The sequence below is a fragment of the Carassius auratus genome, chromosome 7 (assembly GCF_003368295.1).
Source record: "Carassius auratus strain Wakin chromosome 7, ASM336829v1, whole genome shotgun sequence".
Taxonomy (NCBI): Eukaryota; Metazoa; Chordata; class Actinopteri; order Cypriniformes; family Cyprinidae; genus Carassius; species Carassius auratus.
Window position 1 is genome coordinate 21,418,765 of NC_039249.1, and position 24,888 is coordinate 21,443,652.

A 24,888-nucleotide genomic window follows, 5' to 3' on the forward strand; every position below is an offset into this window, starting at 1 on the left:
GCATAACACACACACACACACACACACACACACAGAGAGATAAATATGCACAACAAAATACAGAATGTTATTTTAAATAGTGATATCTAAAACATCAAACTAAATAAGAAGGTTTTATCAGTTTCATCCTGTTCTAGAGGAAGTATAATTATGAAAAATTTTCCTCAAAGCAGAAAGGCATTGCATGCTTTTAAAGGGTAATAAAATAATTTCTTATAATAAAGTCATTGCACTATGATTGCATTTAAATCAGCTGATTATTGCCTTTCATTGATAAATAATTATGGCATTCCTCTCTGTGGATTTTACTTTTAAATCAATGAGGGGTTAACTATAGATATATTCAATAATAAAATATTTAGCTGATTGAGAATAATGTGTTACATTAATTTATATATTTGTTTTATATTTACTATAGTAACTATAGTTAAATATAATAATTGTCATTGTTTTTGCTATTAATTCAAATAGTTTAAAACTCCAACAGATTACGGGTTCTATTTAAGTGTTGAGAAACCAAGGTGCTGCATATCAATCAATTTTTACAACTCTTCAACGAGGTTTGTTTTCCTCGGTGTCATATTGCATCCTGCATATTTTCTGCTTAATTTGATATTTCAAAACCTTATTTGGAATAAAAGTTTGATTATTCTGTTTGTCTTTCTATGATTTATTGCACGACTGAAATTAAAATGCAACTCTAGAACTTTTAAAATGGCATTCGTTCTAAAAGGGCATTCGTTTACTTTGATATTGCATTACAGACAAGTTATTCCTAAAATCACAGTGAATGATGGATAGCTAGTCCTCCATAGCCATCAACACCTCTTAGCGGGGGCCGCGCTCTGATTGGTCGAGTGCCGCAGGGCCCTCTCCTCCCCTCCCTGTTGAGTCCTAGGGGCCGCAGGGCCACTGATCTGGGCTGGGAACTGATAGAGTATCTATTTCAAAGGCCTGGCCTGTTCCACAGCTCAAAAAAGGGGGGGAATGAAATATAGCAGGAAGAGGGATGCCACATTTAATTATCTCATTATCACACAACGACAAACGAACATAAATGAAACAGGCCAACGAGTGATCCCTGAAACTCAGAGCGTTAAAACCACCCCCTTTGTGTGTGTGTGTGTGTTTGAGGAAGTGTGTCAAACTCAAAGAACTAAAGGCTTGTATTTAGATGTTTAGATGTGCAAGCTCTTTTAAACTGCCATTTAAACACAAACACATACACACACACACACACACACCCTCAGGGCTTATGCTCGGGAAGATCATTAACCTCTCCATACCCAATTAAAGTCTGTGCGAGTGAGTGTGTATGTGTAAGAGTAAATGTTTGCTTCCATCTGTGTGTGTGTGAAATATTGCATCTTTTCCTCTGTGTGTTCTTGATGTGAGTGTTTTGTAAATTAATCACATTGTGGATAAAAATGCGCACACACACACACACACACACAAAAGCTAATCAGCGTGTCTGTTGTGAATGCAGTAAGGATGAGGAAGAGTTACCACCTAGCATTGTGTTTGCAGGATGGAACTCCACAGGGGAGCTTGGAGAACCGCGCCATGGTCATGAACTTCACAATAACACCACAATACAATCAATACCACACACACACACAAACACACACTCTGCACACTACTCACGGCTACTAACAAAAACCACGGTTCCTGCAATAACCTGCAGCATAGACACTGCTGCACGCTACAAAGAACCAGTGTCGCCTTATAAAACACAATCATAAATGCTGGCAATGCTGCACATGTATGGTCGTGGTCTACTCAATAATATGAAGCACAAATGATACACACACCACCTTTCTCATTTACCGAGAGAATGAGAAACTCTAAATGTCACAGATGTTCTGAAACACCTGCTTTGGAACCCGAACTTACTAAAAAAAAAACAAAAAAAAAAAAACATGATAATTGACACTGCTTAGCTCAAGGCCAGATTTAAAGATTAAGAGGGTTCTAGTCATTTTTTTATTTATTTTTTTCATTTTAATTTAGCTGCTTTAGTACATATACAACTGCAGAGGGAGCACAGGAAGTGCAGGATTAGGATATGACATGCCGGATTCGAACCAGAGTCACCTGCATATGAACGTCACAGCTTGATATGTCAGAACATGTATGCTAAGAATTTATTCTTTGATATTCGGATTTATTGTTTTAATTTAATTTAATTTTTGTCTTAATAAATACAGTGGTCAGTATCACCTAATATATCACAATCAAAATAACTTTTAAAACATGTCACCACCTTTCACTCCAGTGGAATAAAAAACATGTGAGACAAAGACAGACAGCAAGAACACTCCCTTCTTCCTGAACAAATCTTCGTGTGAGTGTTTGTGTGCATCAGGGAAGATAAAAAAAAGACTCTAAAGTTTGCCAATTTTTGCTTGATACCATCTTCTCCCTAGTCTCGTGTTTTTTTTTTCCACTACCACTTCTACACTCTCTCTTTTCTTGCAGCACCTCCAAACAATAAATAAAGCATGTGTGTATGTGTGTGTGAGCGCGGGCTCTGTTGATAATCCTCCAGAGCTGAAGCTTATCTGCATTGTAGAGAGGTGCGAGGCAGACAGTCCCTATCGCAGGTATTAATGTAGCGCAGTTCCCTGTGTCATGATGGAGAGATAAGCAAACACACAGCCACAGCAGCTCCCAACACCCCAAACACACACACAAACACAAAACATAGCCAGAGGTATAACAGATTGTTTTCCCCCTCAGCCTACAATAGAAACACTACTAATGGAGGAATAGTGGAAAATTGAGAGCAGCTTTAATACTGAATCCAAATGTGTTATAAAACACATATATAAAACAGAATAATATTAGTGCACACATAGCCTAATATATATATATATATATATATATATACATGTGTGTGTGTGTGTGTGTGTGTGTGTGTGTTTTTTATACAGGAATAAAGCAGTGTGTGTGTTAAGGTGAAACAGTGATTTGTAATGGTTGCTGGGTGTGGGACAGCTGTACGTCCAGATCTCTGACCAAACTGCTACACTTATGTGCAGCATGTATGCAATTCAATTACACAGCCAAAAATTAATTTGAGTCATTCAAAGCTTCGTTTCGCATCCACTCACACACACACAGTGAAATACCTCCTGCTCAGACATGCATTTGTGTACTTAACACACTATGGTAAAGATAAGTGGGTAAGATTGTCAGCGTCATAACATTTGTGGTTTTATACGCACAGCTGGGAGCACAGGGACGTACTCTGGCACACAAACTTTTCCCCCACTGAATTCCAGGGTTGGGTGACTGGATCGAGCCAGAGGAATTCATAAACAGTGGGGGCCTTATCAGCCGGGAGAGGGACATCCTCTCAAGCGCACAGCAGACGTGATGTGGACCGTGTCATCAAAAAGCGCCACAGACAGCCGCAGGAGAGGGGAGGAGTGAATTACACTCGTTCGTTTCTTCATTTTTTTCTTAAACGAAAATATAAGAAATATGTTAAGGAACAGCAAGTCTGAAAACGTCTTAAAATACAAGGATGAATTCAAGTAGAAACTCAAAATAACTACATAAAATAGGCAATCAAATAAAATAAATCAAATAAAACCAAAATATCAATGCATGCAACAAAGTAGTTTAATGCTACTATTAATAATAGAACAAATGTTCCTGCTTTCTAAACATCATTTTAGAACAATTTAAAAAGAAGTATAATTTTTTAGTATTCGTTAAGTATTATTATTATTATTATTATTATTATTATTATTATTATTATTTTCATCTGTAGTTCACAGATGTGATTGCAAGGGACTTCAAGGCCATATCAAAATGTATGTAAGTCAGTAAGACTAAACGAACCAAAGCAGCACCCGAAGCCATTTTTTGAGGAAATGTTATATTAACAATCCAGAAGTACATAGCTAACCACACTGGGGCCATTTTAACCATTTCATTTCAGAAGCACTTATCATTATTATTATTATTATTATTATTATTATTATTATTTTTTTTTTTTTTTACATTCAACGCCCGTCAAATTAGGTCTCTGGATTGGAGCGGACAAAATTTGCATCGGCAATCAGTCGCGAGAGTTAGTGTAATGTTTGACTTCAGTGCATAACTAGCAGCTACAGAGACTGACCCAGGACCAGGTCAATATATAACCTCACAGCGACTCAATAAATCACTTAAACCCATGTTTGACACAAGTGCAACTGCGAAGAGAGATTACGCTGATAAGCCATTTAGCTACACATTTACTGAGAGCCAGTGACTGAACTTGGGATTGATTATGTACTGAGAGCAGAGCAGGGACGCCAGGGAAAAATTTTAACATTCTCAAGTGCCCTAACATAAACTAGCATTCAAGGTAGGGGCGTATTATGAATACAAATATTTTATTACGGAATAGATTATTTTACATCACAATGTTATACCACAATATAGTTTTTTTTTTTTTTTTTTTTTTTTTTTTTTATTATACAGGAAATCTGTTGGATTTGTATTTATTATATATTTTTAATTTTTAATGGCTATTCTTTACTGAAAGGTGCTTTTAAGATGAATCCAAGCATAACATAACCAATGAAAGATACGTCTCACACCAGTGAAAAAACAACTCTGAATTGTGCAACACTTGAGTTGAAAACATAAGTCACCAAGTCTGTACTGTTTCAAATAATCCCTGTTTTGTGTCACATGCCTTCGATTCTTATTCACTTCATTTTTCTTTTTTTCTTTTTTTTTTTTTTTGGGGGGGGGGCATATCCCGGTCTGTTTCTTCTCATTAATAATGTGAAATGTCTACTAAAAGTGACGCACATATAACACACCAGAGTATAAATGATGCAACAAAATATCTAGCAGTTGACACATTATCATAATACCGAAAGCAAGGCTCATCATATTAATCTGCAAACTAATAGTTTTATGTCAAACACATCAAACCCTAATCAGATATAGCCTGAACAACACCTTTTTTAGCAACCACCCTGTGAAAAAAACAACTCTAACACTCTCACAGACACTGAGTTAAGAGCCTTGACATTTCCATCTCTATAATTTTATCAGAAAGGTATGTTGAGGAGGTGTGAGAGTAGTCGTGTCTATCCAAGGCATATTTGTGGTACGAGCCGGCGCAGCAAAGCTATTTTTCTCCATTTACACAAAGGGCAAACCATGTCAGTGTGACGTCTATGAATGCGTTTTACACTGTTTTGACTGGACTTTCAGTCTGCACCTGTGTGAGAAGATTAGAGCCAATCTTTTATCTGATAATGACTAACAAAACACTACTTAAACATACAGCACAGACGCGCCCTGATGTTTCATCTAGCATGCGGGAAAAGTGTCATATTAATGTTTTAAAAACTTTTATTACCCTTCTGAGCCAAAACACTGAAGTGGTATGCACGACGATTGCTGTGTGAATTCTGAAATTTATCATAAACTTTGATATGAATGTAACATTTAGAAGAACGCTTTGGTTTAGGAGGTGAGCGCATTGTTCTGGGTCTTATCTATGTACGTAGAGTGAAATGATGGAGAAAGCAACCAAGAGAGAGACAGACAGAGACAAAAAGACAGGCCCATGGGAGAGGTGCTGCTAGAGGCAACATGACCTCACATTACCTCAGAGACATGTAGGTGCAGGAGACACTGCTGTCTAACCAAGTGAACAGAGACACAGGCACAAACACTCCACACACCATGTCACTGCAAATTATTACATGGCTCTCCAGAATACTTGATTCGGATCGGTCAATGCAGGCATTCTGTGGTCAGATATTTTTTGGATAATGACAGCTAAACTGTATAATTGACCGTTTGACTCTACATTATACCAGCTTGCACCACGCAAACAGACATGTACACACAATACCGTGGCAGTAATAAAACGCAAATTAATGATGTGAAAATTAGACTAAAAGGTTTATGACATGAAAAAGGTTTCTAAAAAAAAAACTTTTTTTTTTCTTTTAAGAAAGAAAGAGAAATAACTTTAAATGTAATTTTTTATTTCAAAATGTCATCTTTAATTAAAAAGATATAAAATTTTACATACACTTTAATTACATGTGAGCATTCATGTCATAGTCATTAATACAAATGGGACCAATTCTCACTTTTAACTAGTTGCTTATTAGCGTGCCTATTATTAACACATTGGCTATTTATTAGCACTTAAAAACACATATTCTTTATGACCATATTCTACATCCCTAATCCTACCCAATACCTAAATTTATCAACTAGTATACCTTATTAACTCAAAATAAGCAGCAAATTATGAGTTTATAAAGACAAAATTCATAAAATGGTTTTGTTAATAGCAATAACCCTGAAATAAAATAAAGTGTCCATACAAATATGATTTTCTTTAAATGATAAATAAAAAATGATAGATAGATAGATAGATAGATAGATAGAGAGAGAGAGAGAGAGAGAGATAGAGAGATGTCATTGACCCAAACTTTCTGCATTATACGAGTGACTGACTCTGTGTAGGTGTCGATAAAACTGTCCTGAGGTATCCAACACGCGGTCACTCATTATTCTGAACTGCAGGGCTGTCTGTCTCTCACTGTATCTGAATAACATTAGCTGACTACAAGTGTGCGTGCACGCGCATTTCAACAGAGACATCTTAAGCTAGAGTTAAAGAAGGCACACCGTGTAGGCCTGAGGCTTTGTGGGAAAGTCGCAGCGCGTACACACACACAGACACACACTCAGAGGCACACAGGAGAGCGAGCGACATGGATTTGAAGAGGAACACTTTTAAGTACGCGTTTGTAGCATTTGCTCGTATCAGAGCGAGGTACTCAACCCTTTCATGTGGCTCCTCTCTCTCTCTCTCTCTCTCCCCTCACTCACTCTCATCTCCTCCACCAGTCCTTTTATTATTTCTCTCCCCTCTCTCTTTCTCCTCCGATCTCTTTTTAATTAATTACAACCTGGTCTAGTGACGGAGAGAGTAAGCTTTATCTTCCTCTGCTCCACTCTCATACTGTGTCGAGCGAGTGAGACTGAGTTAAAGAGAGAGACAGAGAGAGAGAGAGGACATGCCACACGCCAGTGCTTTCCTCCTTCTCCACTCTCTTCCCCTCGTTTTTTCCCTCTTCACTCTCTTCTCAGGCAACCCTGAGCAAGTGCTAGCAAGGGTCATATCTTTTTAATTATCTTTCTTGCCTTTGATTAATTATTCCGTCTGACAATAGCGTGTTTCTAATGCTTTTCACCTGCCCGTCTTGATTGACAGTGCCTCTGTCTGAGTCAAAGCAAACAGCTGCTGCCATGATTGCCTAGCAACCAGGAGGTGATGGATGAGACCCAGAGATGGATGGCCACAATAAATCATGTCTCCTGCTATAAAACTGGAAAAAAGAGAGAGAGAGAGAGAGAGGGAGAGTGAGGGAGGGAGAGAGGGGTACTAGGAAGGGGAAGAAATAGAGCATACAAAAACAAAACAACCTATTCTCTCCATCCTGTTCTTGCTTTCCCTCACGCCCCTATGTTTTTCGCATGCACTCTCTCTCTCTCTCTTTCTCTCGCTGGAATGGGTTTGAAGCTCTCTTAAGAGTTTGACCCAAGCTTTCAACCTCTCTTAGAAGGGTGCAGCTCAAAAGTGGGGTTTGCAGGGACAGATGAAGCCCATAGGGCTTTATAAATGCAGATCGCTGAAACCCAAGCGCTGGAGGAGTTCGTCATAGGGTGGGGCCTGTCATGAGTTGGGACACATTCTAGGTGCTGGAAAATTCAAGAACAATGAATCCAAGTACACCCACCACGTCCAAGCAATGAGCCTGCAAAGCAAAATAATTCATCAAACCCATTTCAATGCAGCCAAAAGCACGACGCATCTCACGTCAATGGTCGCGCAGTCCTCTACCGCAACAATGGACAAATATATCAAGCATTGTTGAGCATTCAACTGCCACCTCCAGAGATGACAGAAATCTGACCAGCCCGTGAACTGCAGGCGCACAGCGAGAGCGCACCGTTAACCGAATTATCAGATGCTTATAGATACTGTGAAAATAAGATTCAGACAGATCTCATCTTACGGTCACAAAAGGGACAGAGGAAAACATGACAGAAATGTTTTCATTAACACAGGAGGATCACGTGCGATTCAAGCGCTCAGATATGCGTTTCTTTTTCTGCTTTCGTTAAAGGTCGCCTTCATTTCCTGCTAATGAAGCCCAGCTGTTCCCGCTCTTTTCACGTCCATGACGACAATGGTCACCTCGTTCCTGAGGGGCTGTCGACAAAACTTTACGACCTCGATGAAAAACGTTGTCAGCGCGGGGGGAGGAAAACAAAAACGGAAAAAAAGTCAGGGTTACCCAGGTTACAGGGCCGCGGTGATGACAAACAAAAACACTTTGAGTTTTGTTTTCAAGCGCCGCCATCCCTTGTTTTATTTTTGCCCTTTCAGACGAAAAAAAGAGTAGCGAGTGGGTGAATGAGTGAGCAAAAGAGTGCGGCTCCTCTGGTATCTGGTAACGAACAGTGCAAGAGCTCGGCCCATCCATCAGAGGAAGCCCACGTCCTGCTCCGAGCTCTGTCTTGTTCCCTCTCTCTCTCTCTGAGCCCTGCTCAGGTTACAGCTTTACACGGCCAGTCTAAATAATATTCAAAATGATGAATGACATGGCCAGCCTCGTATCCATCATCAATTTCTTTTTTTAAGGAGCATCCATCTTCAGTAATGCTCCTTTGAATCATGGGAAAGCGAAAGAGCTCCGATTCACTCATGCAGTCCCCTGGAGAGGCAGAAGGAGGGACAGCAGGAGGGAAGAGGGAGGGCAGGGGACGGCAGATTTAGGTTCTGACTGATACCTGACAGCCAGACGTGCGCACGGACTTGGTCTTCACGAATCGGAACATGTATGTTAACTTATAAAACCTACGACTTCCCTTGACCTAAAATATAAAAACGAACTTCTGTTAGTACGATATTGAATAAAAAGAAAAGAAAATGCGCAAACATAAAAACAGAGGAATTCTGGGGAAAGATTTGAGTGGCATTGTTAGTGGATCTACTGGAGCCATGTCTCCCCCTCATCCGCCGTCCCCTCCCCTGGCTGTGCAGACCCCTCAGTGGCGTGGAGGCAGTGGCAATTCTCCGAGGGGGGGACAGCCCCTAACACTGGGCTCCTTGGCAAGGGCCTATTTGATAAATGACACATGTCATTCTGTCAGGAGAGAAGGGTGGGTCCATGATGTATGACCGTGCTGAGGAGCTGGGGAAATCGACTGTTTGGCATGGAGCGCCTCTCTCTCTCTCTCTCTCTCTCTCTCTCTCTCTCTCTTTCTTTCACTCTCTCTGGTCCTGCTATCCGGGTTCAGGACGGCATCAAAAAGTCTGAAGCATTGTATCTGTGCATGTGGGAATCAGAGAACAAGCCGACTTTTATTATTATTTTTTTCTCCATATCACTTTCTTTCCTTCATACTGTCCTTTAAAAAAAAAAAAAAAAGAAAAAAAGGAAGAGGAAACAGGCCAACGAAGGAAAGAAAGGAGAAAAAAAAACCTATGTATGAGAAAGAAGTCCTAAAAAAAACCTGGCTCCGAGTAGTGCGAGAGGGCAAGGGTATCAATCAAAGTCAAGTTCAGCAACAACGCGACTACTATTTCAAATAAAAACTACATGCGGCAGACAAACGACCTCGGCGCAGAAATGAAACCCGAAACGGCTCGCCAACCGACCGACCGAAACTCTCTACTCATCCCTTCTCATGTCTCCTCAAAGGCAGGCTTCAACTCACCCCTCCTTTACTGTAAAAATCGTCCTCTCTTTTTCCTTCCTCTATCTAATGCTCTTTTCTTTTTTAACACACTGGCAGTGGGGGCCTGACATCTGCAGAGTGCATTTAAAGAAAAAAATGTGTCAAGGAAGCGTGATCCCCCCCTCCACCCTCTCTCTCTCTCTCTCTCTCTCTCTCTCTTTCATTAGCTCACTGGCAGGGTGGCACTTCTCAAGCTCATTACAGCCAGAGGATTTATGGTGCCGAACCCAATGGCGGAGAAAAGGCATCTGTCAATAATTGCAGGGAGCAGCGCACACACATCTCGAGAAGCTTTGAAATCTCATTAGGTATGCAGTTATCAGGCATAAAGATCAAAAACATTACTCAACTCAGACAGAATCCTACCAAGAAACATTAATTAGCAACAGGCCCGCAGTATAAAATAAAACAGACTTCCTCTCTCGCTCTCTCTCTCTCAGCCTGCCTCCTTCGCTCTGCCCCTCACACCTGCCTGCCTCTGCCAAGAACCGAAGTGACTAACCCGAGCAGGCGATGCGTACGAACACATTCAAACGCAGGAATGCACAGGAAGGAAATGCCGGCACACAGGAAAATGCACATCATCGTACGTAAACACTCATATATGTCCACCGCGGTCGCACAGACGTGAACAAACAGGCACCCAGGCTCCAGGGACTCCGGCAGAGTTAACAACATCCCCGACCCCTGTGCGGTGCGTTCCCCTCGTCTTCCTCTGCCCTAATTAAATAAAACCCAACGTGGAGGGAGGAGGGATAATTCCCAGCATCTGAGACTGATCAGGACATGAGAGAGCAGGAGTTTGTGAGCGTTTGAGGGCCGCCCCCTCTCTCTTTCGTCTAGTCAGGGTAGTGAGGAGAGAAGGAGGAAGAGGCCTGTCAGGCCGGAGAAGGATGTCAGAGCTCAGGCTGGCCCTGATTACTAGGGCCCCTCTCTCGCTCTCATTCTCTGCTGCTCTGCCTTTCATCACCGGCACCGCCATCAAAAAGCAGCCTGCACGTCACACACACACGCACTGTGATAAAAAAGCGGCACAAGACCGATGGCTGTCAGTTTTCAGGCTCGGAATTAAAGAGGAGGAGGGTGCCGAGACGAGTGGGGCAAGACCCCTGCCATTTCTGTGGAGGAATTGTACACACACATACACAGACTCAAGTGACACTCTGAACCAAACCAACAACCAGCCCCCTGCCAAAATCTTTACCATCTAGTCCCTGGCCCCAAACTAACTCTCCCTCTGTGTCATTTTCTCTGCCTCCCTCGGCACGTCCCCATCGCTCTTTGACATGACAGGGATTATTTCCCCGCGCCCATATTTCACTGGACTACACTGGAACTCACACAGTTGCGTGTAGTTGCCAGAGAGGACCGGCCTCACATCTACACACACACACAAAGAACTACAGTATCGCTCAGAGTGGGACAGAGCAGGAAGGCGGGACAACACGAGCAGACGGAAAGAGCGCGGACCGGATGATTCATTAGTACTGTGATACTCAGTGCCACCTTTGTGCAAGGCTAAGCTAATATCCCTCACAGTACCGCGCAGGGTAAAAATAACCATCTACCACAGCCAGACACACAGATCCCAGAAACCCTCTTAATTTCCTGTCTCCTCCCAGATCCCCCTCCACCGGAAGAGGTGTGGGCCACGGTAGCAGCAAATCATGCAGCGCTCCCGGGAATCTTGACCAATCGCCAGAGTGAAACAACAAGTAGACTGGGAGGTGTATTCTGGGTATCACAGAATAATCGGCAGGATTCAGTGTTCATTGTTGATCGGTTAAATAAACAAGAATCAGCTAGATGAGCATAAGGATCTGATCAACACTTGCTGCAGTACGTTCCCTCCGTGGGAACTGTTTTGTAAAACATGTTCAACTATCACGGTGCATGTAGTTCCAATTCTCTCAACAACGGAGGAAATCATCAACAAACTACAGCGCACAACCGTCTGAACTAAAACTATTTCAACTTTTCATCAAGTCAAAACACACAGAAATCTCCAAGGGGAACATAAACATTTAGACATGTTTATTTTTCTTGTACTTTTTGACGTGTAAATGGCAGATAAGCTAATCAAAATGTTTAGTTTAAACGTCACTAACAACGCTTTATTTATTTTCAATTTTCGACCTTCTCAACTGTGAGAGGAAAAAAAAATCTGACTAGTCAAAACTAGAATGATGCACTTTTTGCATTTTATTATTTAAAAGAGAATATACTCATGTTTAACCAGAATAAAATGAAAATGCCTCATAAACCCATAAAAGCCAGGGAGCAAATTTAAACAATGTGTCAAATTTACCAAACACTAATGTCCTGATAGATGGTAATCAATCTTTATTTTATTCTTTGTACAATTATTTCAAACCACATATTTTAACCACGTTTAGAGCTTCACATAACTATGTGCAAATTACAGCATTTTAAACAATCCACTGAATCAGGAATGCAAATATATATATTTCTATGTTTTATAATAGACTAGTTTTGACTTGATGAAAAAATATATATATATAAATAACAATTATGGATTCAAGTTGTAAACGGAGAAGCTCCATCAACAAAGTTACTTGAAATTAGTAATTAGTCAAATTAGTGAAAAATACATTTGATTAAAAAATAAAAAAATAAATATAATATATAACAATGTACTTATATTATATTTTTATAACATTCTTATAATGCCAACATTTTCTATTTTGCAAAATAATATGAACTAACAGCAGGCGAGCGATTACTGTCAGCATTAAACTTAAAATGTGTCTGCATTTAGATCACTCTAAGCAAAAAAAGAAAGGGAGGAAAATTATCTTGATCAAAACAATATGCACTTTTAAACAATGCATTTAGGTAATGCCTTAAATCATAAATACATTGCATTTGATGGGATTTTAACATAAACAGTAACTTTTACTGATTTACTAAAAAATCATGAATGTCCCTTACATTACTTAATTACAGGAAAAGGACCATTACTATATTTAGATTATGGTCAATATGATCCAAGAAGATTTTTTTTTTTTGCAAACTGTCCTGTTGCTTTCAAACCCATAGTGTAACCTTGATATTACAAACTGTTTTTGCACACATTATGTAGCACAACTACTGGATGAGAGCAGTGGTCAAGATGCGATAAATAAACCAACAAAAGAAAACATAAAAAAAATAAAACAATCAATAGATAAATCGATTGTCAAACTAGTTTTAAAGATGAAGTGTGGGTAAAAAGCGAGTCACACACAAAAAAGAATGGAATCGCCCTGCACTCTCATTAACCCTGCTGCAGTCACCATTCATCGTCATATCTTCACCAAACAATCTCTGGAAAAGAAAGGAGGAAAAGAAAAGAAGTGTGAGACAGAAACAGAGAAGGAGAGAAAGAGAGATGGTAAGAAAGGGGGAAAAATGAGGGAAGGATGCAGCCTTGTGAGCCAATTTAAGAAATAAGTGCTGATGCATCAGCTATTGACTGTGTGAACGCTCCTGATAACGCTCAAGGCGAAACTGTGAGGGAAATGACAGCATCAACCGCCTGCAATAAACTGCAGCCCGCGAGACCAAGGGAGCCCTAATTGACAGCTGTCAAGCTAATGGGAGCCATGACGGAAGATTCGGGAAAAAGAATTCTGTTTATCAACCATCAACCCTGATGTGGATCCACAGGGAGGAGAACTTGCCCTCCCTCCCGTCTCTCTCTCTCTCTCCCTCTGTTTGGCTGTTAGGTTATTCAGCTTTTTCCCTTAACCCCCATCATTCTTTCTCTCTTTCTCTTCATTCCTGTGCTTTTTCCCCGCCTCTTCTGCTCTTAACCCTTCTCATTGTTGCTCACTTCTTGCGGTGAAAAAGGCGGAGGACAGCCATAACTAATCATAGTGTCAGTTGGCTGCCTGGGAGCGCAGGGTTTGGGCCAGAGCAATGTGAGGAGGACGAAAGACTCAGGCCCCATAATCCACACACACACACACACACACACACACACACACTGCTGAAGGGACACCTACACAGGGCCAAATGCTGTCCTCTGTCCAGCCCCTGTGTAAATAAACGCAAGGAAAAAATCTGCGACTACAACAATAATTTCAATGTAACAATTTGTCCAACCGGCAAAGTAAAAAGCCGCTCCCTCTCCTACTAAAATGACCATCTAGTTATAACAAAATGTTACATCCATAATGCTGTCAGATAAGGAAAACTGATACAGAAATACTCAAATCCCTATAAAAGAGCTGCAGATGATATTTAATTAGATCTCCGGTTAAATCTCTCACTATTATTACATGCATTACATTTAGATTAAAATTCTATCCGTCTGGATTTGCATTAGTATGCACACTTTTGATTAATCATTTTGTGAATTAAATAATAATATATATTAAACAAAAAAATAATAATCAATTCATATGAGAAGCAAAATGTAATTCTGGACAGTGGTGTACATTACATAATTTTTTTCTTAATAATGCATATGATTATCATGACTAGGTTTTAATAAGGATAATTAACATAATCAAGTCACCATGATGTTTCATTATAATTTAAGTAATTAAATTGCAGCAGGGGAAGAAAAAAAATCTTGAACCAAAGTGGACGACTCTTAATTTGCAAAGTCAAATGACATTACAAATATACAGAAAAAATAAATAAATAAAAAACATTGAAAACTTCAACGCCGCCAACTATTATAATATACTTTCTCAGCTTTGTCTATATTAATAATAACTAACCCTACATGTTCCATATAAGCAAACATGTGGGTGATGATTATGTGCATGTGACCGTATTTATGAGCCCACCGGTGTTCCCCATAAGATCTCACGTATCCAACGCTCCACACCCTCGCCGGAACAGGCTTTGAGTTTGATTAATCATTGCTCCCTGTCTGCAATCAATCAAACACACACGAAATCACAGAAATCAGCTCCTTTCCTCAACAGCAATCCATCTCAGCGCAGCCTCCGTTACATTCGTCACAACCCAAATATTTTTATAAATCATATTTAGCTGCTCTAAACAATGCTGAGAGTTAGCATTTATTCTAACGCAGACGAGATAAACTAACTTAAAACACACTATGAATGCTATCATAATGACCGATATCAACATCGTTTGTCTTCATACATCAAATCTGCTCGGTTCAAACGCACGTACAGAGATTAGATTTCACCAAACTAAAAACTGGGACCGACCCGTCAACATGGAGACTGTAAGTTTAGGTATTGAGGGTGTGTGGACGTTTCCATCGATGGTGTGCTTTGGTAGCTAACTTTGATATTAAAAATACGAGACGGACAAAGAGATGGCTGGGGGGAGAAAGAGTTTGATGTTCTCTTCGACTCCCCTAAACAATTGATATGTTTGGTCTGGCAAAAGCTTTGAAGCCTGTGAACAAAAACACGGTGTGTATGCTGCATCGCCTGCGTCTGAATGGGTGTTTTTTTTGTTTGTTTTTTTGGCGGGGGGTGAATCACCCTCGCTAGACAGAGAGTGCTCTGTCTGTCTGTTAAAAAAGAGAGATAGATAGACAGAGTAGACTGAACAAATGGATAGCAGGCAGTTTTCCCCACTATTAAAAAAAAATAAATAAAAAATCATGACAAAGGTGCGCAAGAGCCCGTGACTCACTTCGACCCCGTTTTTTTTCACAACACGATTTTTCTGCGCCTTTTGATTCTGTTCTGTCACCTCACAGCTATTATTGCTCTTATTCTCTTGACCATTAAAAGCGCTCTATTCTAGCCAACGTGATTACCCAGGTACCCCGGCCCATTTGTCACCTGCAGCAGCAAATTGAGTTAGTGCACCAACTAAAGGCATGGAGGACTGTGTAATATCAACTTGATTACATCAAACTAGCTGCAAACCTAATTGGGCTGGATGACAGTGTGCGGAGCTTGTCATCTCCAATCATTAGGCCTGTCAGGAATCCATCAGCTTTACAGCTAATTAGGTGAACACTAATGAAGCTGGCAAAACAACTTTTCTTTTTCTACGGCTGAGCGGGCCTTCCAGACTTGGTGGGAGGAGGGAGGTAGGGAGAGACAGAACGAGGGAGCGAGAAAAAGAGAGACAGAAAATGTGAGGGAGGGCGAAATTTTCTCATGCAAAGCTCAAGGTTGCAGGGGACTGGATTTCCCAAAGTTCCTAATCAAGGCCCATCATCTGCCATCTTTCCTTTGCTCTTTCCATCACGACGGCACAATCAATTTGTCATCACTCTTTGTATGCCACAGTGCAGTCGTCAACCTTATAACTTGCAGCTGTGAGGGCTGCTGGGAGGGAGGGAGGGATGGAGTGAGAAGAAGAGAGAGAGACGGAGGGGAGGGGCATTGGTTTGAAGAAAGGAGAGAGGGAGTTAAAAAAAATATCACAGGAAGTTGCCTCGTCTAAAGAGAGAAAAAAAAGGCTCTCAGCCTGCTCTTGTATTTGTCTTCATCCGCTCATCAAAGGCATAAATGCCTGATTTTTTCTCTCTCTCACTCCTCTGAAATGAGAAGCCTCTCAGTCACCCTTGTTCCCCTCCTCCCTTCTTCCCTCTACCTCTGCGCGTCCATTAGGCAAAAGCATTTTGATAAAGTAAAGCACGAGCCTATCGTATTGGGAGAGGAGGGGAGGGGAGGGGGGACAAAATGAGAGCACTCACTCTGCCAACTTCTGATTGACCATTAGAGCTATTGATGAATGTGGCTGTCAAAGGAGAGACAATTAAATCAAATATGAAACAAAGTTGCTTTGACGGGTCAGACTGATGGAGCAAACCATTCTTCCGTCTCCAGATTAGGTTATTAGTTTTGTGTATGTGTGTGTGTGACTGTAGGTGTGCCCTCTATCGGACCGTTCCAGAGTGTATCATACTCCAGTGGTATCCATTTGACTGCAAGAGCATCAGTGTCGATCAAACTGTATGGATCTGTTCTATATGACTTACGCATTAACACTTAACTGTTGGATCTGATTCTCAATAGTCTGCCTATTTTTATTTAGATATGATCTTAACCTGAAAATGTTTAAGCGGTAAATATTTAGCAGTCTATCGTACACTAACAGTCTGTAATTCATCCATGAATAAACAAAGACTTCTTGTGTCTCCAAGCAAAGTTTAGACAAGGATTCAAAAATCACAAGGCGTACGTATTCTAGTTTTTATCACAACAGTGACTGGTTGAAAAAAGCGGCTACAATGCAGGCCTGAAAAGACATTAGGACCAGTTAAGCGGACCGATTTCTATTTTTGTTTCTTTCTTGTTTGAATTTTTTCAGCTAACAATCAAAATGTAAAGATATGTTATTTTTAGACAGTTCTTTAAAAAAGAAGAAGAAGAAGAAGAAGAAGAAGAAGAAGAAGAAGCTAAATAGTTTTAGATGTTGCCTATCGTCATTCAGGCGGTCTGTTTCTCATGTTCCTCGTGTTAGTGGTCTTTGAGCAGCGGAAGTAAATGTGGCCTTGTGCCCGGCCTATGTGGAAAAAAAGTAGAAAAGCGGCAATTAAAGATATTTAAATGAGCGGTTGTCAGAGTACACGTGACGTCACGGGGTTGTGGCGTTGCCATGGCGAGTGATTTATTGATGTTTATCAGGAATGAATAGATCAAAGAGCAGCCGGATGACAGACAATCAATCAGCCGTCAAATCAAAGATGGCAATTGTCCATTAAAGGCTCTTCTTAGACTCCTCGTGCGTCGGCTACAAAATAATCCTTGAGTCTTTCCAAGAAACGGAGAAGAGGGATACAAAAAGAAAAGAAGAAAAATAAATAAAGTTGGCTTTTTGTGATCAAATGTTTTCGCACAAAAAGCCAAAAAAGAACGAAGGCGAGCATCAAAGAGAGTCATGACAGTCAGCTGACACCCAAGCCCTTTTTTCCTGCGCTTCTTTATAGATCTCTAATTCATGGAGTCAATATCTACGCCCTGCGAGGAAACAGAGCGGTGTGAGAGAGAACAATCAGAAGACTTCCAGTCGACTCAGCTTCAGCTGCACGGGAACTGACCAAAGTACGAAAACTACGCGAGGAAAATAGGTAGTATATTCACAGGTTATTCTTTTTCAGCCAGTCGACTAGCTACTGTCCTTAAGAGAATTGTGGCCTCAAATGATATGCAACACTAACATGGCAAACTTAATAAAAGGCAACCTATGTTATTAAAAAAATAAAATAAAAAAAATAAGAAAAAAACTTTTTTTTCGTATACACATAATTTCGCTAAGTAAAAAGAGCAGTGGGTAATTCCAGATCATTTCACTCACACATACTCGCACACACACACACGTTCAGCATTGCTATGAAAATAGCGCTAGAAAAACTAAAAACTAAAAATACAGAGGTGAAGAAGAGCAAATGAAGAAGAAGAGCCGTACCTGCCGAGCGCCGGGGCGCTTGCTGTTTCCTCCGCGGCATGTTTCTCTTTCAGGGTATTTTTTATTTATTTTTTCTTCAGGAGCCCTGAGATCCCGAGAGCTGCTCCGCTTCTGCTCTGATACACGGCACCTGGGGCGCTTTCACACGCCTGACATGTATCGGCAGTTTTCAAACCCCAAAATCAGACGGATAGATCTGAAGAGGATGAAGACGAAGCGAGATTTTCCCCCTCTTTCTCCTTTCTCTTTCACCCCGCGTGTCTTTTGGATATGACGGAGAGTCTCGCCGTTACAGTGGGGAGGAAAAGCGCTCGTGCCTCAGTGCGATCCTCGCTCACTCCGCGCTGGAAGCTGCAACAGGCAAGCTTAAAGGAAAACGAAATGATCGCGTCACTCAAAGTCGGCAAACAGAGGCAAACATCAAGCACTGTCATATTAACTCCTTCCATCTCGAATGGGTTAGCTAGCTCATGTCATGTGGGTAGGCATATGTCTCTCTCTCTCTATCTCTCTCCCTACCGCAGCCAACCCCAATGCACTCTAATAGTAAAAGTAGCAGCTCACAAACACAGCACTATAGAAATGCAATGATTGACATTTACATATGTGTATATCAAGTCAGCAGGCTGAGTTAATGTTTTCTGTTTAAGCGTAAAAACGCGTGCAATGCAAACAGCAATCACCTTTATTAATGGTTCACGAAGGCAAAGAACGAAGCTTTACTTACTCGGTCGCTTGAATAAACGTGTTATCCATGAGGAATCCCGTCCGAGTAATCGCATACGATTTGAAAAGCCAAAGAATAAAACAAAACAAACAAAAAAATCGTGTAGCTGTCGCCTATAGCTTTCTGTGAAAATCCCAAAGACTCCAAGTGCCCACCGCCTTTCAAACGTCCATCTCTTTTATAATAAACAAACCGGGGTAAAGACAAAAAGCTTGGAGGAGGAGGAGATGGACGGACTTGTCGCCCGCGCGCTGCCTCGTTTGCTTATTTTGTCCGCGCGCGTTGGGAATCCGCTGAGAGAATCGATGCGATAGGTGTTTGATTGGGTATTCCTGCTTGTAATAACGCACATCAGAAGGAGGGGATGGACTCGGGCTGCGCCTCAGCTGCTGCTGCTGCGAGAGCATGGATCACTGAGCTATTGCCAAACACTTTCTTCACCGCTAATAGCACTTTTTAGCCTTCTTTGTGGGGCTCGTAGCAGGTATTTAAAACAGCAACGGGCGAAGCAGACGAGTCCTCTCGTGCTCTCCAGTAATGTCACTTTCGAAAAATCCTTTATCAAAAAGCTTTCTTCACAGAATGGACTTTTTAAGACGGTAAGATCAACATTTTCCAGATATGTCCATCATCATGGCACCTACTACTACTTCTACGAAACAAAATACAGTGTTATAAAGAAAGAGTTTTTTTTTTTTTTTTTTTTTTTTCGTTTTTACAAGCGTTTAAGAAAGGGCGAAGTTGTCCGTATTGGGTGAGAGGGGGAGATGGGACTGTCCTCTCTGTTTACTAGCTGAGGGTGAGTTGTCAGACACTGCCTCTTCCACTAAAGTCCGCGTCTTCGCTTCGCGATCGCGCTGTCTCCTCTCACATCTGACCGCAAAGGGAATCGCATCGAGCCCTCGGAAGGGGGCAACTGGGAGTCGTAGCGTTCAATAGAACTAGAATGTCCAGAATCTCTTCAGTGTCCGCGCGCCGAGCTCACACGGGCAGATTGAAAGGGAAGAGCAGTCTTTCACGGATCCGGGATGTTTTTGCCCGATCTCACTCGTGTGTGCATGCCGTTAGATCCGCCCAAGCATCTGTCCGTCTAACCATTGGCGCATCCATCAGTGTCACACACACACACACACACACACACACACATATACACTCACAAACACACACACGCCGCACGGAGTCGCTTTAACTACGGGCAGCTTCTCTTCTTCATCAAACGACTGATAAAGCAAGATTAGAGTGTTTAATAGGGGGTGCTTCCCGATGTTATATCCTAAAAGAAATAATGCATTATCAAATTGCTACAGGCGAATGGGAGCCTACATTTTCAGACTTTAGTGGACGAATGTTTTTTTTTTTTTTTTTTTTTTTTTTATTATTAGCCACACGTTAGTCTATATTATTGCTGCAACTATTAATAATAACCTGCAGACGAGTAATGACAACGCGTAATTGTTTAAAATATAAAACTTTTTCTGAAAGATTTTCTTAAAGTAACTCAAACAAGTGGATGCAATTTTTATTTTGTTATTATTATTCTTATGATTTAATTTCATAATATTTTTTTCTTGTCTTGTTGACAGTTGTTAAGTCTGAGTGAGGTGAATGTATTTGTCTTTTTGAGTAATTTGCACTGATGTGAATTGTTTCGATATGCTGTAAATAACCGCGTGAAAAATACCATGAACTGTGGCGTTTATTTTTAGGGCCATATTTCACTGATTGCTTCAGTGTACAAGCATGTGAGTACTAGTGAAACTACTTTGATTATATATGCCATGAAAGTTGTTTTGAAAACCACGAATTGAATTTGACTTATTAAAAGTTATATAGTCTGTAAAAGTAAAATAAGCACAAAGTAAAACACTGGAGTAATGGAGATATGTTTAAGTCACAAAGACTATTAAACAGGTAAAACTCTCCCTCAAATATTTACTTTTCATGAGTGTAGATAAATGCAGGTATCTAAATTGAAAAATATATAAACACAATTAACGGAGATGAGGAAACTGCATCTAGGCTATGTAATAATAACTAGTCATTTACTGAGTGTGTGTGCGCGCGCGTGGAACAGAGAACAGCTGCATGAGTGTATGAACGTGAGCGCGCAGTTCATTGTATCCGCCCCTTTTATGTGCTTATCTTAAAATCCCAAAAATGTACTATTTTAAATTACATCGTCTAAGGAAGTTTTACAGTATTATTTCTGTCAAAAATGACAGCACTAACCGTGATTGTGCTCACTTGTCCAAAGAGCAGAAAAGGTACGTCATTGTCTGTTTCACTTTATTTTATATGGGTTTCTCCATGTGTATATCCTTCATGCGTTTAATAGTATGTTTTGTCTGTATCCTTTGTCTGATGAACTGTTAAAATATCACATAACCACTGTTTTTAATGTCAAAATTAGAGACATCTGTTTAACTTGAAACATGGGCCTAACAAACTTTACAGCTTAAAAAAAAAAAAAGTCTTAAAGCGTGTGTGTGTGTGTGTGTGTGTGTGTTTTACCTAAACATTATTATAATTATTGCTATTATTAATTTTTATATTAGTATTAACAATTCACAGTCTTCATTATTGTAAGGTAGGCTTGTGATGTATTGTCCTTACGAGAGAAGAGTGCCATTATCAGAGTTTCTAAAAATGTAAATTAACTTAGACATCATTCTTAAAACTTGAGATAAACTTTATACTTTAATGAATCCTTCACTATTAAATTATGCTTATCTTAATTTCTGTGGATGTTTGTTTCATTTTGTTTTATAATTACAGTAGGCATTTCTGCCACTATTTATAGAGAAAGAGAGAGGAAGAATATTTGTAGCATAAACAATGAGTTATTTAGTACCACTTGGAGGCTCGTTTTAATTGCCACATTCGCTGAAGACAACAGGAACGCTAATATGTTTTATTTGCCGCAATAGCATTGCTCTTGGTGGTTTTGTTAAACATTCCTGGTTAATAAACTGCTGTTAGTTCAGTTTAAAGAAGGAACTTTTCAGAAAAATTTCCAGTCGAAAATGAAGGAATAAATGCAAGTGCAATCTGAGCAAGAACACACGCTGTGAAAATACTAATTCTCCAAAAAGTCCTGAAACTTTGAAATTGAGGAAAAGTAAATGCACCACGTGATAAAAAACGAAAGAAAAAAAATCAATTAAAAAGTCTCAAATTTGATTTTTTTTTTCTTTGTCTCCGCATATACTACTAGTGCAGCTCTCACGAACCGCAGAGATTTGAGAGTTCGTTTCTACCTTTAAACTGAGAGCAAAGTCTGAAATAGCCCCAGTGGAGACGAGTCATTAAAGCTTGAGCAGCATTACCCCAACTCTTTTCATCTTAAACCTATATTTGTCCTATATGTTTTATAGTCTAAACTAATACTTTATTGGAAAGTTCCAGCCTATTTTAATTACCCAGATGTCTAAATACGGGAGATTAATGCATTTATTTGTCCATGCTAATCCAGATTTCAGCCTCAGCTGTAATATTTCTTTCGGTCTGGTTTCCAAAAGTGTCCGATGCAAGCACGAAATTAGAGAAGAGCGAGTAAAAGTGGGAGAAAAAAAAGTGCTGTGTTTATTGCTCCCTGTTTTACAGGCATGTGGATATCTTTACGTTTTTTTCCCTCCTCATTCGTCTACACATCTATCTTGTGTTAATAAAAAAGAAAGAAAAACGTGACAAAAATGGAACGTATTCAATTTTATCTAAGCAACCACTGGCATACATATAAACTGAATTGTGCAGAATACGGAGTGGTTTTTATGCAAAATTTTGCGTGAGGAAATAAAAACGTCTATAGCGTATAACAGCTTCAGTCAGTTCAGCCTTTCCTTAAGTTGCAAGAATAATTAATAATAAAAAAAAAAAAAAAAAATACATTGGTTGCTTTGAGGTTGATTGTCTCAGTGCAGCATATAGCCTACTAAATACAAACAAAAAGTACAACATAATTCCATACGCTTCACAATCTCTCTCTAGTTTAACACCTGTTTTCCATTTTGTGATTTCTCTCTCTGTACACAAACTGACACGACACAGATCTACAGCAGGGATCACAATTCATCCAGTTTCTCAGTACGATCATATAGAGGAGTGCCAAGACACTAACGTGACAAACGATATGAGGAGCAGGATTTCTAGTCCTGCTCTCCTGAAGGACTGTTAAGTTTATACTTTTTGTTATGTGGAATCCTCGGTAGTTATTTCGACTAGCTTACTGGTAATTTAATATTAATATTAGTTATCCCAAGTAATGTTTAAGGCATTTTACATTAAGGTAGAATAGCAGGATTTGGGGTGTTTCAGGTGTGCAGGTTTATCCTCTTTTAAAATGCTAATGGAAGTCTATCAGTACATTATATATTTAAAATGCATCTTAAACAGTGAATATATATATATATATATATATATATATATATATATATATATATATACACACACACACACACACACACACACACACACACACACACACATTTATACATTTGTCATATACCCAAGTAAAAATAAATATAAATTGAAGAAGATCTTTAGTAGTGTTTGTTAATTCTGTGGCCCGTGTTACAGATGTTGATCATTTATACTGTTATCATACTGGCAAGAGCAGGTTTATATGGAGCAGAGGCACAGTTAGATTTGGGATGTGATCGATATATGAGTGGAGAACATTAGTCATCAGTCAGAGGATGAGAGGTGAAGTTAAAGTTGAGGTTTATTGGTCAAGTAAGACTGCTCTAACCTGAGTTGCTCTAAATATTAAACACAACACAATATGAAAAATACACCATTATAATATATCACAGCACAACATACACAGGTTAGGCCCAGGGGAGCAGCAGGCACTCATTGTTTCAAGGAACATATCTTATGAAGAAAGGTTAATATCTGGTGACACCACCCATGAGACTAGGAGACCCAGCTGTGCTATAGGCCAGGGTCTCTCTGATCCGTGGTCTGATCAGGCAAGACCCACATAGCACAAGCTCAGCTTGGTACCCAGCTAATTTTTTTGTGGTGTGAAGAGGGCAAGTGTCTATACTGTCACATCCTTACTCTCTGAAAACAATAGCTAGGACTAGATCCTGGTCAGCTATAAAAAGCATGTGTGGTAATTAGAACTAGAGGAGATTTCCCACTTCTGAAGCTCACGCTCTCCTGCACCGCGCATCTTCACGGCACACTTGTTCCTAGTAGTGTGTGTAAAGAGGCTAGGCATCAGAGAGATCTCCTCAAGAGAGGCAAAACATTTATTCAGTAACAGGCAACAAATGCCTATATTCTGGATATGGCAGATCCCACAGCCCATATACATCCCACATATACATATATATAGATATATTTTCTACATCACGGTTTTACATTACATTTGCTTTCTGTTCTGCAACACTCTAATTGAAAATTAATTTTGATGTCATGATATTTAAAATTATATATATATATATATATATATATATATATATATATATATATATATATATATATATATATATATATATATATTGCAACACATCCACTGTTACATAGTTATTATTAAAGTAAATAGTTTCTTTAATTCTCAATATTTAGTTTATTATTTTATTTTGTTTCCTAATGCAATCTGCAGCTAGATAAAGTATAGAATAATACACATTTAAAAAAATAAATATGTGCCTCCTTAGATTTTGAATGTAATAAAAAGCATAGTGTTTTGTTAAATATTAAGCATGATTATTGTAGGTAAAAAAAAAAAAAAATATATATATATATATATATATATATATAATTTCAAGAATCGGCATAATACAATACAATTAACATATTATAGTGTGTTTGTGTGTGTGTGTGTGTGTGGTAACTATCCCACATTTAGAACTGGTTCAACTTGCATCTAGTTTGGCTCACAATTGTTGTTCAGCCCAGAAAGTTAAAGTGCTTTCAGAGGAAGAAAAGGACTGCTGGCCTCTTCAGAGAGGCACAATATTTCCTCTGCCTCTTACCGTTGATGGTTGTCTCATACTCTGGTATGT

General features: G+C 39.6%; 1 protein-coding gene across 1 annotated transcript in view; it reads right to left on the reverse strand.

Annotated features, from left to right (window-relative positions):
* The window catches only part of tshz3b (teashirt zinc finger homeobox 3b), a 38,503-nt gene extending 17,165 nt beyond the window's left edge, over positions 1–21,338 (reverse strand). The window contains exons 1-2 of the mRNA XM_026267908.1: positions 18,875–21,338; positions 18,148–18,512 (exon numbers count right to left, since the gene is read on the reverse strand). Of these exons, the coding sequence (XP_026123693.1) occupies positions 18,148–18,187 (40 nt within the window). The 5' untranslated portion in view covers positions 18,188–18,512; positions 18,875–21,338. The remainder of the gene's footprint in view (positions 1–18,147; positions 18,513–18,874) is intronic.
* Between the last annotated feature and the right edge of the window lie 3,550 nt (positions 21,339–24,888).